Source organism: Leucoraja erinacea, chromosome 17 (assembly GCF_028641065.1).
Source record: "Leucoraja erinacea ecotype New England chromosome 17, Leri_hhj_1, whole genome shotgun sequence".
NCBI lineage: Eukaryota > Metazoa > Chordata > Chondrichthyes > Rajiformes > Rajidae > Leucoraja > Leucoraja erinaceus.
Window position 1 is genome coordinate 22,093,140 of NC_073393.1, and position 12,826 is coordinate 22,105,965.

The following is a 12,826-nucleotide window of genomic DNA, read 5'->3' on the forward strand; positions in this document are numbered from 1 at the left end:
GATATACCATCTTAATAAACTGTTCCTTTGAGATGATATAACTTGAGGTGTAGATATTGCCAAAGGTAGTAGAGAAATCTAAAATAAAAATCCAGCAGGTCAGGCAGCATCCGTGGAAAGAGAAACAGCGTTAATGTTTCGTGCTGCGGACCCTTCGTCGGAAACATTATCGCCTTTCAGTATTTGTCTCCACCCGCATCTCCCCATCTGGTAACACTTTACATTTTAAGAGTCATTGAGTAAGGAAGCAGGCCATTCGGCCCAATGCCCATACTGACCAACATGCCCCATCTACACTAGTTCCACCTGCCGTGTTTAGGCTAGTTTCTTGCCACGTGTACCGAGGTACAGTGAAAAGCTTTTTTGCTGCATGTTATCCAGTCAAAGCAAATACATGATGCACTCAAGCCGTCAACAGTGTATAACATTTAGTGCAAGATATAACATTGCAGTCTGATTAAAGATAGTTCAAAGGTCTCCAATGAGGTAGATGGGAGATCAGGACCTCATTCTAGCAGGCAAGAGGATGGTTCAGTTGCCTGATTACAGCTTGGACAAAACTCCCTGAATCGGGACGTGTGCGTTTTCAAACTTATGTATTTCTTGCCTGATGGGAGAGGGGAGACGTGGGAGTGTACAGATAAAAGCTATAACATTTAGTGCAAGATTAAGTCTGATAAATTCCGATTATAGATAGTCCGAGGGTCTCCAATGAGTTAGATGGGAGGTCAGGACCACTCTCTAGTTGGCAATCTTCTTCTTCTTGCGTATGCCATGCACAGCCTAAAGTTGAAGGTCAACTTGTTCTATTTGATCTATTTATCTGTGCACGTCGGGTTGATTGCATTAGTCGAAACAGGGTGGACCACGTGAAGGATGCAATCTCCCACCCCAGTTGGTAATAGAGTGGTTCAGTTGACTGATAACAGCTGGGAAGAAACTGTACCTGAATCTGGATGTGTGCACTTTCAAACTTCTATGCTTCTTGCCTGATGGGAGAGGGGAGAGGTGGGAGTGTCTGGGATGAGACTGGTCCTTGATTATGCTGGTGGGCTTGCTCAGGCAGCATGAAGTATAGGAAGGTTGGTTGGGTTATGTGATGATCTGGGCTATGCCTGACTCTGTGAGGCAGCAGCTCTACCAGCTGCGCCACTGCGCTGCCCCCATGTGCGGATGTGGCGTTGAAGGACGAGAAGCTGAAGCAAAGAAGTGGAAGCCAAATAACTGAATGGAAACAAAGCCGAAACGCCAACTAACCGAATAGGGGGACGCCTAAATGCAAACTAACCAAAAGAGCGGAACGCCTAAAAGCCATCTAACTGAAAGGCTGTGTCGCCTAAAAGCAAACTCACCGAATGGCCGCTCTGCCGAAATGCCAACTAACCGAAAGGCTGCGTCGCCTACAAGCCAACCAACCGAATGGCGCTCAACCGAAAAGTCAAATAACGGACATGACGTCGTCGCCGCTGGCGGGACTTGTCCGCGATTGGTCCAGACCCCCGCGTCCATCACGTCTGACTAAATTTATGCAGAGCGGCTATGGAAGTTGAGAAAACTGGCACTGACAGCGGTCCATGTGAAAGGACAGCACCTACCAACAATGCACCTACCACTATGAAACCAGCTGCCGCAAACTCTTCCCACAGGACGGGGTTTTAACTCGGCATTAAAAATCAAAAAAGAGTTACATTGATTTAAAAACAGAATTGTTACATGTATAAATATTTCTTACATTCGGGAACCTGGTTAATTAAGTGGTGGGATTATTTCCCTGTCCTAACTGCCTTTAGCCGCTGGTCACATCCATTCTATCCCTCCCTCGCAAACGAATAGATGCAAGCAGCATGTAAAGCATCTCTTCCTTGCGCGCAATACATGAAGCCGATGAAATGAGACAACTGTCACAACAAAGATAGACCCAAGATGCTGGAGTGTCTGAATGGGACAGACAGCATCTCTGGAGAGAAGGGATGGGTGACGTTTCGGGTCGAGACCCTTCAGACACAATCTTCAGGCCTGAAGAATGGTCTCGACCCGAAACGTCATGCATTCCTTCTCTCCAGAGATTCTGCCTGTTCCGCTGAGTCACTCCAGCTTTTTGTGTCCATCGTCGGCTAAAGCAGTTTACAGATCGGTGTTTTGTGCGTGGGAGCTTGTGTGCGTTAGGAAGGCAACCAGATGGTAATAAATAAAACGTGCTTCTTGTTGGGGGGGGGGGTAAAATTGTTCGTTGTCATGCACACTTGTCATCGGCCCGCCAGGGAATTTGTGTCGCCCCCATGTATTAAAAGCGATTTACTATGGCTGCCAATGCCCCGAGCCGAGTGTCCCTGGTGGAGGTGAATCACCCCTTGTGGGGGTCGTGGGGAGGGGTGCGGGGGGAAATATCCCTGGTGTGGTGGTTGGGGTCCGATGGCGGTGCATCGTGGTCAGTGACTCTGAGAGGGCCCAACCTGTCCCACACCTCTGCTCCACCCAGCGCTGCCGACACACAACCCGTCACAGTGCGGCTGCAAGGGTAAGACGAGGCGGAGGGCGTCCGTGGCTGTGGGAGAGTGGAGGCTGTCCCGAGGGATGCGCTCCTTCACAACTTGGTGCTCGGTGCTCGGGTTCAGAGTGTCCAGTCACCTCTGGCTTGTGTTGGAATATGACCCCCACCCTCCCGTCTCCACTGGCCAGTGATGTGATGGACGCGGGGGTCTGGACCAATCACTGACAAGTCCCGCCCTGGCGACGTCATGTCCGTTATTTGCCTTTTCTGTTGAGCGGCCATTCGATTAGTTGGCTTGTAGGCAACGCAGCCTTACGGTTAGTTGGCAATTCGGCAGAATGGCCATTTGGTGAGTTAGCTTTTAGGCGACGCAGCCTTTTGGTTAGTTGGCTTTTAGGCATCCAACCCTTTCGGTTAGTTTGCATTTAGGCGCCCCACCCTTTCGGTTAGTTGGCGTTTCGACTTTGTTTCCATTTGGTTATTTGGCTTCCACTTCTTTGCTTCAGTTTCTCGTCCTTCAACGCCACGTTCGGGTACCGTGCTGCCCCTGTGTCCCCTTTAGTATCTGAAGGGGGACAACACAAATGATGCAGAATTGCCCAGACTCTTAGATCCCCACACCCAAGCCTCTTTCAGGTAGAGATCTTCCTCTACAGCTAGGATTAGCTGCCTTCTCGCCTCAGAAGGAAACTTAGAATTCTGGCACATCAAAAAAAAGAGTAATGTGAAGAATTAAGAGAGAATTATCATTTTCCAACATAATCCATGGAGATTAACTGAACATTTATCCACAGGCGGCAAGTCCATTGCTTCTGGAAGAAAATTGAATTTTTATTTTTTTTATTAATACCTTCTGAACAGTACATCACATATTAGTCTTGGAGACTGCATTATTTGCATATATTTATAAGACTGTGCCTGCAAAAGAAAAGGTGCAGAGAGGTAGCAAGAGAACAATTGCAACTGCAAAAAATCTCACACAGACTTGCGCTGAATATTGATTCTCTACTGCGTGAAGCGATTTTACACTTTAGATTTTAGAGTTACAGTGCAGAAACAGGCACTTCCTGGCCCACCAAGTCTGCACCAACCACTGTACATTAGCACTATCCTGCACATTAGGAACAATTTCACCAAAGCCAATTGACCTGCAGACCTGTACGTCTTTGGAGTGTGGGACGAGCACCCGGAGAAAACCCACAAGGTTAAGTCAAGTCGAGTCAAGTCATGTTTATTTGTCACATACACATACGAGATGTGCAGTGAAATGAAAGTGGCAATGCTCGTGGACTTTGTGCAAAAGACAAACACGAAACACCAAAACAAATTAGAAACACAATCATAACACATATTTACTAATTCAGAATAAATAATGGAAGGAAAAACGTTCTGTAGAGTTAGTCCCTGGTGAGAAAGGCGTTTACAGTCCGAATTGCCTCTGGGAAGAAACTCCTTCTCACCCTCTCCGTTCTCACCGCATGGCAACGGAGGCGTTTGCCTGACCGTAGCAGCTCGAACAGTCCGTTGCAGGGGTGGACGGGGTCTCCCATGATTTTATTTGGGTTGCACCTCTGTTGTATAGTTCCTGCAGGGGGGTGAGTGAAGTTCCCATAGTGCGTTCGGCCGAACGCACTACTCTCTGCAGAGCCTTCTTGTCCTTGGCAGAGCAATTCCCAAACCAGGTGGTAATGTTCCCGGACAAGATGCTTTCCACCGCCGCTGCATAAAAGCACTGGAGGATCCTCGGAGACACTCTGAATTTCCTCAATTGCCTGAGGTGGTAAAGGCGCTGCCTTGCCTTACTCACGAGTGCTGAGGCGTGTGATGCCCATGTCATATCCTCAGAGATGTGGACTCCCAGATATTAAAAACAGTTCACCCTATCCACAGGATCCCCATTTATCCTCAATGGCCTTACGGCGAGAACGAACAAACTCTGTACAGACAGCACCCGTAATCAGGATCAAATCCGGGTCTCTGGCGCTGTAAGGCACCAACATTATCGCTGTGCCACTTTGTGGCCTCCTTATACCATTTTCAATTAATGGGGCATCGCTTGTTAAAGCAATTAAGAACAAAGTCAATACTATATTACTGTAAAGTTTCATGTTAGCATCGGGATGCTGGAACGTTGAACAGCGAGCGTTGGTGTTACATAATTCATGAGCAGATATTACAGTTGCAGGTGTGAATGTGAACTGAGTCTAAATGAATAAATATCATTACTGCAACACGCACCAACTGCGACCTATCTGTAACCTGTGTCCTTTTAATACATTTACCCATCCTGTCCAGACTTGTTGTATAATAGGTGAACGGAAATGTAATCATAATGCAGAATACACAGAATGCTGGCTCAATATCAAAGCCTGACCCTCAATTTTCCTCAGAGAATCAGAGCAAGTGAATATACAAAACCAATTTAAATTAATTCATAAAAATAGAATAGAGACAGACAGTTATTTATTTTTAAGTAGTTTTGTTCTTGTCCAATTGTAATTTGGTGATGAATCAATGTTGACCATGCCGTGATGTCTCTGCTTTGTGAGTATTTAGTTTATTTAGTTTTGTTCAGTTTAGAGATACAGTGTGGAAACGGGTCCTTCAGCCCACCAAGTCCGTACCGATCAGCGATCACGCCACACACTATTTCTATGTCTTACACACTTGGGACAATTAATAGATGCCTATTAACCTACAAACCTTCACGTATTTGGGATGTAGGAGGAAACCAGAGCACCCAGAAAAAATGCACGTGGACATGGGGAGAACGTGCAAGCTCCATACAGACAGCACCCATAGTCAGGGTCGAACCTGGCTCTCTGGCGCTGTAAGGCAGTAGCTCTACAGCTGGTGTGTGTGATGGACTGGGCTACATCCACAACATGTTAAGCAAATTGTAGGGAAGATTGACTGTTGCTCCTTCAGGGTGATCTAACAATCTGATTTCTCTCTTTGTGATCTTGTAGGTTGTAAACTTGCAGCATCGTGACCTGTGGAAGGTAATGAAAGCTCGGAGTGAACAGTGTGGCTGCTCCATGAAGGAGCGTTGACAGTAAATCTCCTGTTGTGTACGGAGCCAGGCAGTTTAGCTGCGATTGTAATCCCTGCATCTGATCCAAGAAAAATACCACTACAGGATGGGGAGAGACTTCTACCTGCATCTACTCCTGGCGTGTTTGAGCATTGCTCAGTGGAACAGTTCTGCGCTCGCAAGGAATTCCACCGGCTCCCAGGTATCGTCTCGATCTCGACACGGGATGGGGATCAAAGGACAAGTGCTTCACAGATCCAAGAGAGGTTGGGTGTGGAATCAGTTCTTCGTGATCGAGGAGTACACGGGCCCGGATCCTGTACTGGTGGGCAGGGTAAGTCATAGAGTCGCTCAGCGCGGTAACAGCTCCTTTGGCCCAACTCGTCCATGCCCATCTACGCCAGGCCCACCTGCCCGTATTTGTCCCAATTCCCTCTGTTGCAGGGGAAGGAATAGTGAGGGCTTAATAACTAGTAAATAGGGAAGTGGATTATGCTAATGTGGTGAGAGGGAACCGCAGATAGAAGTAGAGGCATCAAATGCAGCAGTGACGACACCCAGGTTTCAGGAACTTCAGCTTGCACGCATCATCGTCATAGAAACATAAAAAATAGGTGCAGGGGGAGGCCATTTGGCTCTTCGAGCCAGCACCGCCATTCATTGTGATCATGGCTGATCATCCACAATCGGCAACCCGTGCCTGCCTTCTCCCCATATCCCTTGATTCTGCTAGCCCCTAGAGCTCTATCTAATGCCCCTGCCCCACTTAGGAAACCTGAACGGAAACCTCTGGAGACTTTGCGCCCCACCCAAGGTTTCCGTGAGGTTCCCGGAGATTGCAGGTGGTGGCCGGAGGTTGCAGGTGGTGGCAGCAGGTAGGGAGACTGACAAAAACCTCCGGGAACCACACGGAAACCTTGGGTGGGGCGCAAAGTCTCCAGAGGTTTCCGTTCAAGTTTCCTAAGTGGGACAGTAGCATAACGTTGTAACAGGAAATTGGATCTTCTGTCAACAAAGTTAGATTTGTGGGTGATCATTTTATTCTGCAGCCATGACCCAGTTTGTCTTTCTGTTACCTCCATTCTGTAATCAAGACCTAGTTTTACTGTTAAACATGTTTCTGTGAGAATGTAAAAGCTGTAACAAGGCCGCGCTCAGTAGATCAGCTTCGACCGATCTCCTGGTTCGCACCAGTTTCAATAAATCGTCACATACAAAATTTAATTAATTAATTAAATCCTGATACTTCAAGTGGCCTTTCCATTTGCTCCCACCCCTTTTTAGGAAGCCTTAAAAGAAGAGAAGTTCGGGACAAAAGCAGCAGGGATTATGATAGATTAATCTTGCAAGCCCCCTGTTGTGTGCTTCGTGAGGGGAAGCAACTTTTCTCCTTTGGCAGGAGACACTCTCTCAGTTAAACATCTGCTGATTTAGAACCGCGCTGAGGTTTGATGATTACTCTACATGTAGGAACCAGAAGAGAATCCAACAACAAACATTTAACTGCAGAATAATGTAATAAAAAGCAACTGGTTTTGTAGATGCTGGTTTATGCCAAAGATAGATGCAAAATACTGGAGTAACTCAGCGGGTCAGCAGCATCTCTGAAGAAAATGGATAGGTGATGGTTCAGTTTGGGACGTTTCTCTTTTATCTAATCATCAGCCTATCAACTTCCCCCCCCCCCCCCCCCCCCCCCCCCTCCCTCCCCCAACCCCACGTATCAACTAGACAGGGCTCTTAAAGATAGTGGAGTCAGGGGATATGGGGAGAAGGCAGGAATGGGGTATTGATTGTGGATGATCAGCCATGATCACATTGAATGGTGGTGCTGGCTCAAAGGGCTGAATGGCCTACTCCTGCAACTATTGTCTATCACTTGCCACTTGCCCCACCTCTCCCAGTTCCCCAATCCCCTCACAAAGAGTTTGAAGAAGAGTCCCACGCGAAACATCACCTATCCATGTTCTCCCAAGATGCTGTCTGACCCGCTGAGTTACTCCAACACTCTGTGCCTATTTTTGTTTGTTAACAAGCATCTCCTGTTCCTTGTTTCCCAGACAATCCCAACTTCTATATTCAATACCCTAATTGATGAATGCCAATATACCAAAAGCCTCTGGACCACCCAATCTACCTGAGACACAACTTTGATAGAACATGGAACAGTACAGCACAGGAACATTTAACATGCCAAGTTACATCTGCCAGTAAATGATCCATATCCTTCTAGCACTACCATGTACCTATCTGAAAGCCTCAAAAAACATCACTATTGTATCTGCCTTCACCATCACCGCCACCCCAGGCAATGTATTCCAAGACCCACCACTCCTTGTGTAAAATAACTTGTTCCGCACACCTCCATTAAACTTCCCACCCCACCTCACCTAATAGGTATGTCTTCTAGTGTTGGACATTTCCACCCTGGTTAAAAGGTTTTGTGTCGACCACATCTATGCCTCTCATGATTTTATATCTCAATCTCTGGCATTCCAGAGAAAACAACCCAAGTTTATCTAACTTCTCCCTGCAGCTGAATCCAGGCAATCCAAGCCTCCTCTGCACCCTCTCCAAAGCCTCCAGGTCCTTCCTGTAATAGGCCAACCAGAACTGCACGTTGTACTCCAAATGCAGCCTCATTAAAGTCTCAAGATGCATCATGACTTCCTAACTCATTTACAAAATGCTCCTAGCAATGAAGGCAAGGGTACTTTCTTTACCACCCTTTCTGCTTGTGCTGCCACCTTCAGTGAGCTATAAACATAGACTCTGAAATCCTTCTGCACATTAATGCTGTTAAAGATCTTGCCTTTAACTGCATACTCTCTCCTTACATTCAACCTCCCAAAGTGCAACACCTCCCATTTTCGGGGAACTATGTTCAGGGAACTCCACGATCCCTCTGCTCTACAGCACCTCCCATGGCCCTGCTATTCACTGTGATTTGTAACATGCCTCCTTTGCTGTTGCAGCTTCACACTGACCTGGACAGTGGAGGAGGGAAGATCAGGTACATCCTCTCGGGCGAAGGGGCAGGCACCATCTTCGTCATCGATGAGAAAACAGGAAACATCCATGCCACCAAGACGTTGGACCGGGAAGAGCGAGCTCAGTACACTCTGATGGCCCAGGCTGTTGACCGGATAACCAACAAACCCCTGGAAGCCCCGTCGCAGTTCATCGTTAAAGTCCAGGACATTAATGACAACCCTCCCGAGTTCTTGAACGGACCTCATCATGCAACTGTCCCGGAGATGTCTAATGTGGGTGAGTGCCCTTACTGTTCATCCATCTTCCCGACTCCAACTTATGTTGACTCTTCATTGAAAGGTTTAGTTTTTCATGAGTTCACAAGAACAACGTCGGGGGCTAGGCAGCATGGATGGAACAGGGCTGTCGATGTTTTGAATCCTGCCTCACGGCTCCAGAGACCCAGGTTCGATCCTGACCACGGGGGTTATCTGTGTTTGCAGTTTGCGCTGAAGATAAACACAAAAAGCTGGAGTAACTCAGCGGGTCAGACAGCATCTCTGGAGAAAAGGAATACCTTCTCCCTGTGACCGCATGGGTTTCTCCGGGTGCTCCACTTTCCTCCCACATTCGAAAGACATACAGGTTTGTAGGTTAATTGGCTTCTGTCAAAAATTGTCCCTAGTATGTGAGATAGAACTAGTGTATGGGGTGATTGCTGAGGGACACAGACTCTGTGGGCCAAATGTATTGTTTCCACGCTGTATCTCCAAACCTAATATTGAAGTTAGTTAATATTGAGTTCCCGCATTTGTTTCAGAAAGCAAAAGAAAAATCTCCGGTTATTGAAAATCTGATATAAAAATAGAAAATTCTGGAAATGCTCAGCAGGTGAAGTGGTATCCGTGGGGAGGTGAACAGCTCAGGTCATTTAAAAAAATTGAATCACACCAAGAAAATTTGGAGATAAAGTAATGAGCAGAGAGAGGAGAATTGATGGTGTGAAGAATTGGTTTTGGCATTGGGTATTGGTTCAGTCTTGTCATGTGGACTGAGATACAGTGATAAATGTTTAGTGTGAAACCCAGATGAATCATCCTTACGTGAATACAATCACATGAAGGAGCATCTGTGTAAAGCAGGAGAGGTTGAAGGATAACGGGGGCTGATATTGAGCAGGAAGAGACAAGAACGCCCTCACTGTTCTTCCAATTTCCCTACTTCCAATCACATTGATTCTTCATTGAAAAATCCTGTTCTCCATGAGTTCACAAAAAAATATCAAATACTCATAGTTTGATCCAAGGGCGGCACAGTCGCGCAGCGGTAGAGTTGTCGCTTTACGGTGCCAGAGGCTCGGGTTCATTCTTGACTACCGTTGCTGTCTGTGTGGAGTTTGTACGTTCTCCCTGTGACCTCTTTGGTGCTCTGGTTTCTCTCCACACCCCAAAGCCATACAGGTTTGTAGGTTAATTGGCTTCTGTAAATTGCCCCTGGTGTGTAGGATGCGAAAATGGGATAACATATTACTAGTGTGAACTGGTGATCGATGGTCTGCGTGGACTTGGTGGGCTGAAGGACCCGTTGCCATGCTGTATCACTAAAGTAAACTAAACTAAACTAAACTAAACTAAACTAAACTAAACTAAACTAAACAAAGAAGGATGCTTCCAACATAGGACAGGAACAGGACATTTGGCCCACTTTGTCCGTGTTGACTATGATGCCAAATCCTATTTGCCAGCACTTGTCTGTCCCTCCACTCGCTGTCTGTTCAGGTGCCTGTGTAACTGCCCCCTACATATCGCCATGCTATTGGTTTTTACCACTTCCCCAGGCAGTGTGTTCCAATATTTTCTATCTGCATTTCAGATTTTTGGTATAATTTGTTTTTGTATTTTTGTTTTTTTCAATAACCATTACTCAGTGGGTGGTAGATCCCTGTTATGGTTATGGAAAAAAAGAAACAAAAATACAATAACGAATCATAACAGAAATCTGAAATAGAGAGGCAGATGGGTCAAAGGCGGGCAGGAGGGACTAGTGCTCTACCTTCGAGTTAAACTGGCATCTGCAGTTCTTTCCCACACATTTTGTCCGCTTCACTGCAAAATCTCAAAGCATGTCTACTTTGAAGAAGTTCTCCTCCTCTCTCCGACGAGAGTTCAGCAACATCCTCTCTCACTGCCCTCCGACTTCCGTCTGAAAAAGGGTCTCAACCCGAGACACCACCCATTACTTCTCTCCAGAGATACTGCCTGTCCCAGTGAGATACTCCAGCCTTTTGTGTCTACCTTTGATTTAAACCAGCATCTGCAGTTCTTTCCTACAAAGTGTAGATAAATTGCAGGTAACCCCGAGCTCTGTTGCTTCTCCAACTAGAATCATAGTCATACTGCATGGAAACAGGCTCTTCGCCCCAACTTGCCCACATTGACAAAGATGTCCCATCGATACTAGTCCCTCCTGCCTGCGTTTGGCCCATATCCCTCTAAATCTTTCCTCAATGCCTTTAAAATGCTGTTATTGTACCTAGCTCAACTACCTCCTGCGGCAGTTGGTTCCATATACCCACCACCCTCTGTGTGAAAAGGCTGCCCATCAAGTTCCCATTAAATCTTTCCCCCTCACCTTAAACAAATGTATTTTGGTTCTTGTTCCCGTAATCTTGGTAATGAGAGCATGAGAGGGATAGATAGATAAGATCACCCCTCATCCTTCTGTGCTCCCAAGTCCTAGCCATCCCAATCTCTCCCTGTGGCTCAGGCCCTCGAATCCTGACTATATGCTCGTAAATCTTTAGGCTTTAGACTTTAGAAATACAGAGTGGAAACAGGCCCTTCAGCCCATCGAGTTTGTGCCGACCAGCGATTCCTACACTAGGGGCAATTTACTATTTTTACGAAAGCCAATTAACCGGCAAACATGTACGTCTTTGGAGTATTGGAGTAAACTGGAGCAACTGGAGAAAACCCACGCAGTCACAGGGGGAACGTGCAAACTCCGTACAGACAGTAGCCGTGGTCAGGATCGCAATCGTGTCTCTGGCGCTGTCAAGCAGCAGCTCTAACGCTGCGCCACCGTGCCGCCATTTAAAAAAAAAAAAATCTCTTTTTCACTCTTCTATTCCCAAGCACTGGTGTCGGTTTAAGTTCGAAACTCAGTGTCTTAACCAAAACTTTGCACCAAAGTAGAATCATTGTCGGCCAAACTCTGTCCTCAGTTAACCTTTAGGTCGCAGTGGCGCCTCTCTGCACTCTTTCCTGCTTAAGACTACTGATATCATTGTGGTTAATCTTTTCAATGGGTGCTCCAGTGCTTTTACATGTTACCTTTGTTAAGCGCAGCCAAACTTGCGGGTGGTGTACATTCCGAAACCTTTCATAACAGAATCTCTTATCTTGCAGCGAAGACAGGTGGAGGTGCAGGGGTTTGACAGCATGATGGATGGCGATACTCAGTCCTGGGTTGTGTCGCTTCTTCACGCGCTGGCTCCATTCATCACTCCCTCACTCGCGCTGACAATGTGATCATCTCCTCTCCTCTTCAGGTACGTCTGTGATTCAAGTCACGGCCACCGATGCAGATGATCCATCGTATGGGAACAGTGCCAGGCTGGTCTACAGCATACTCGAGGGTCAGCCGTACTTCTCTGTCGAACCTCAGACAGGTAGGAATGCCAGCCCCTCTAAACAAGATGACATACACAATTCAATGATATTTTATTGTGACAGTGAAATGTTCTTGGTTTAGCATAAACTACACAAAGCGTCGCCACGTTACTTGCACTGACAACGTTACAAAAGCACTCAATTGAGTCATCTTTGTCCCTCTCTGTCCTCGAACCCCTCCCCTTGCTGGGTCCATCTTTGCTCTCAGCGGCTCCCCTGCCGCGCCCTTCTTTATTCTCCGTCAAGACCACCTCTTGGCCTGCCTGCCTGCCTGCCTGCCTGCCTGCCTACCTCAAACACCAACATCCTAGGGCAGCGGCATGTTGCGTGTCTCAGTGAGTTGATGTTAGTTTGGTTTTGTTCATTGTCACGTGAACCGAGCTACAGTGAAAAGCTTTTGTTTCACGCTAACCAGTCAGTGGAAAGACTATATGTGATTACAATCGAGCTGTCCACAGTGTGCAGAAATAGGATAAATTGAATAATGTTTAGGGCATGGTAAAGTCCAGTAAAGTACGATTAAAGATAGTCCGAGAGTCGGTAATGAGGTAGATAGCAGCTCAGTGCCGCTCTCTAGTTGTTGATAGGATGGTTCAGTTGCTTGATAACAGCTGGGAAGAAACTGCCCCTGAATCTGGAGGTGTTACTGAAGGAAGA

General features: G+C 46.7%; 1 protein-coding gene across 2 annotated transcripts in view; it reads left to right on the top strand.

Moving 5' to 3' along the window:
- cdh11 (cadherin 11, type 2, OB-cadherin (osteoblast)) overlaps window positions 1–12,826 on the top strand; it is a 123,563-nt gene that overhangs the window by 68,771 nt on the left and 41,966 nt on the right. For both annotated transcript variants that reach the window (XM_055648830.1, XM_055648829.1), the window contains exons 2-4: window positions 5,461–5,859; window positions 8,501–8,795; window positions 12,049–12,168. In XM_055648830.1, the coding sequence (XP_055504805.1) occupies window positions 5,632–5,859; window positions 8,501–8,795; window positions 12,049–12,168 (643 nt within the window). In that variant the 5' untranslated portion in view covers window positions 5,461–5,631. The remainder of the gene's footprint in view (window positions 1–5,460; window positions 5,860–8,500; window positions 8,796–12,048; window positions 12,169–12,826) is intronic.